This window comes from Alternaria postmessia (assembly GCF_024291825.1).
Source record: "Alternaria postmessia strain BMP 2775 chromosome Unknown scaffold_222, whole genome shotgun sequence".
NCBI classification, from domain to species: domain Eukaryota; kingdom Fungi; phylum Ascomycota; class Dothideomycetes; order Pleosporales; family Pleosporaceae; genus Alternaria; species Alternaria postmessia.
Window position 1 is genome coordinate 15,971 of NW_026260295.1, and position 2,726 is coordinate 18,696.

Here is a 2,726-nt window from a genome sequence, read left to right on the forward strand (position 1 = left end):
TCAAGGCTAGGGCTGTCAGTGCGATGGTTGCAAAGAGGATTCCAGATGTGTTTCTAACGCACAACTGATACGAGCTGTTCGCAGCTCGGATATCAGAGAGCAGTGGTAGGCGCAAATTGGGTATCGCAAGCTCTAGCGCTAGCGTACAGGCTGTTATTTTTCGCGTCGGGTGTGAGAATGAAGCTATCAACAACTTGAATGCAAGGGCATGTCTTGGATGACCAGGTTGTAGGATATAAGCTAGCGACCTGATCGACATCGCTTGTATAGAGTATCGAGCGGTGAGAATAACTCGAAAAACATCTGCGGGACAATCATCAGCTTTGTGGAGTCTTCATTCTTGGACTTAAGACTAACGGAAATCGCAGAGCTCAGTTAGCCACACTGACATCGGCGAAGCTCGTGTCAGACTGTATGGGCGACAATGGAGTCTTTCGGAAAGCATAGCCGAAAATCCTTTTGCGAGTGCAGATACGAGCGGAGGTACGTAGACATCAGTCGGTGTGCGCAAGGCTTGGCAGTCAGCCTCAGCCGCATGCATCATCCAGCTACACTCAGCTCGATGGAAAGTCGTAAGCAGAACGCATCTCGCCACCAAAAATGTGCATCAGGAACCATAGTCGATAAGTTTGTTCATTTCGCAACGAAAATATAAAAGGGTGTTCGTGGAAACTCAGTTACTTTTTACTCCATCATTCCATCACTCTATCACTGTCACCTCCACAACGATTACAATTCCCTTCTTCGCCACAAACCTCACAACAATCGCTTTGCGCAATCATCACAAGTACTTCCAAGTCACCATGTATTCAGCGTGGTATCCGTACATGGTTGGGGGTGCGTTGCTTAGCGCCGTCTTTGCCCACCCACTGGCATCGCAAGACAATCCTCCTTGCGATCCTGAGCCACCAACCTGTCGTCCATCCTGGCAGACTGCGGACTATGCACCTTCGGTTGGCAGCCTACGCGCTGGGCTCATCTTCGTCGACTTCACCGACTCCCCCGATGACCACTTTGGCCAAGAGCCATGGCAGCTGTTCGAGCCGCTCAAGGAACAACCCGCAGATCTGTATCGGCAGATGTCTTTCGGAAAGCTCGATTTCGAGATCGTACCTCTCTTGGACAAGTTCTACCGCATGCCCCGTGACTCCGCGTCCTATGGCTTCGCTGATGAGGAGGGCCTCACCACTGCGGAACATAAAACATACATCGACGATGCTCTCAAAGCCGTTGGTAACGACATGGACTTTGCTAGCATTGACATACTGTTCATTGCGCCGCCGAACGGTACCGTAGAGATCAATCGCTCTGCGGCCTACAGCAATCCGGTAATCACCGAAAGTGGCCGAGAATTTCGCGCGGGCAGTGTCATCACATTTGGAAGTGACCTGTACCCGGACGGAAAATGGAAGATTGTCAATCATGAGACAGGCCACACAATGGGCCTACCTGATCTGTATCCCTACGGCCCCGGCGGCAACGGTCTTTGGGTCGGAGAATTCGACATGATGGGCGTCGTCTGGGGTCAGTCGCCAGATCTCTTCGCATGGCACAAGTGGCGCCTCAACTGGATCGAGGAGAATCAGGTCGATTGCATCATGGAGACCGGCACGACTACGCACCGTTTGAGTCCAATCGAAGTCGATGGCGGCGTGAAGGCTATTGCTATTCCAGTGAATGCGACAGGCTATGTCATGGCGGAAGTGCGTTCAGTTCAAGGCATTGACTACGCTGCATGCGATACCGCGACCGGAGTGCTCGTTTATACGGCAGACACTGTGATTGGGAGTGGTCAAGGTCCGATTAGACTTTTCGACACGAACTACGCGACTTTAGGATGCGGCAATGAGTGGGATGGCGCGGCGTTAAATGATGCGCCGTTGCGGGAGGTTGATGCAGTCTTCGATGCTGAGTTCGGCGTAAAGGTCAAGGTGATCGCGCGCGAAGGCGATGATTTCATAATCGAGGTTGAGAGAGAATCTTTCTAGCGATTGCAATGACTTCAAAGAAAGCGTAGCAGTACAATATACTGCTCTACTTTAGGTTTGTAGACGATGATAGTTCAGAGGTAGTACAAGATAGTCAGTGCGAAGGTTATCTACACGATACTTGATTCGATCTACCTTTTGGCCTCTTCGCGCCGGATGTTTCGAGCAGATCTACTAGATATACTCCATCACTGATGTACAAACCACACCATCTCCGACAATCAATGAATCGCTTCTCCATGATCAGGCGGCTCATACTGTACACAGTTTTCTGCACATTTGTGCTCGTAAGCCTTTGTAGCTAAGACAACGCCGCAACAGCATATCGACATCCTTTCTCTTTCTACAAAAGACGTCTCTCAACGAGCGGAATGTGCTCTAAGCTAGGCAGGAAGCTATCGACTTCTAAACGCTCCTCAGCAGGCACTAAGGTATAGGCTAAGCTTGTAGAATATAGGAACAGAATCAGCTTTCCTAATTGCGAGTTGTTGTACTGCAAGTTTAGCATTGCTTTCGCGGATAAACGCTTGTTATAGTTATATAGTATTAATATATGCTTAAGGCTCTTTTTAAAAGCTCTACTGCCTTTAAATACAGCTACAGTAACCTACCCTACCTGAGAGGATGTGCTTGATCCTAGTAGGATCAAGCGGGTTTGTTAGTAGCGATAAGGAAGCGATAAGGAACGAGGAGTGGGATCAAGGGAGTAGGATCAAGGCTAGGGATCTACGCTACAGA

General features: G+C 49.6%; 1 protein-coding gene across 1 annotated transcript; it reads left to right on the forward strand.

The window, feature by feature from the left end:
- Positions 1 to 803: 803 nt before the first annotated feature.
- J4E82_011529 (uncharacterized protein) lies at positions 804 to 1,988 on the forward strand (the record flags this gene model as incomplete). The annotated part of the gene is made up of 1 exon (XM_051737733.1): positions 804 to 1,988. One exon carries the CDS (start codon positions 804 to 806, stop codon positions 1,986 to 1,988), a length of 1,185 nt encoding a protein of 394 aa, XP_051582514.1.
- Between the last annotated feature and the right edge of the window lie 738 nt (positions 1,989 to 2,726).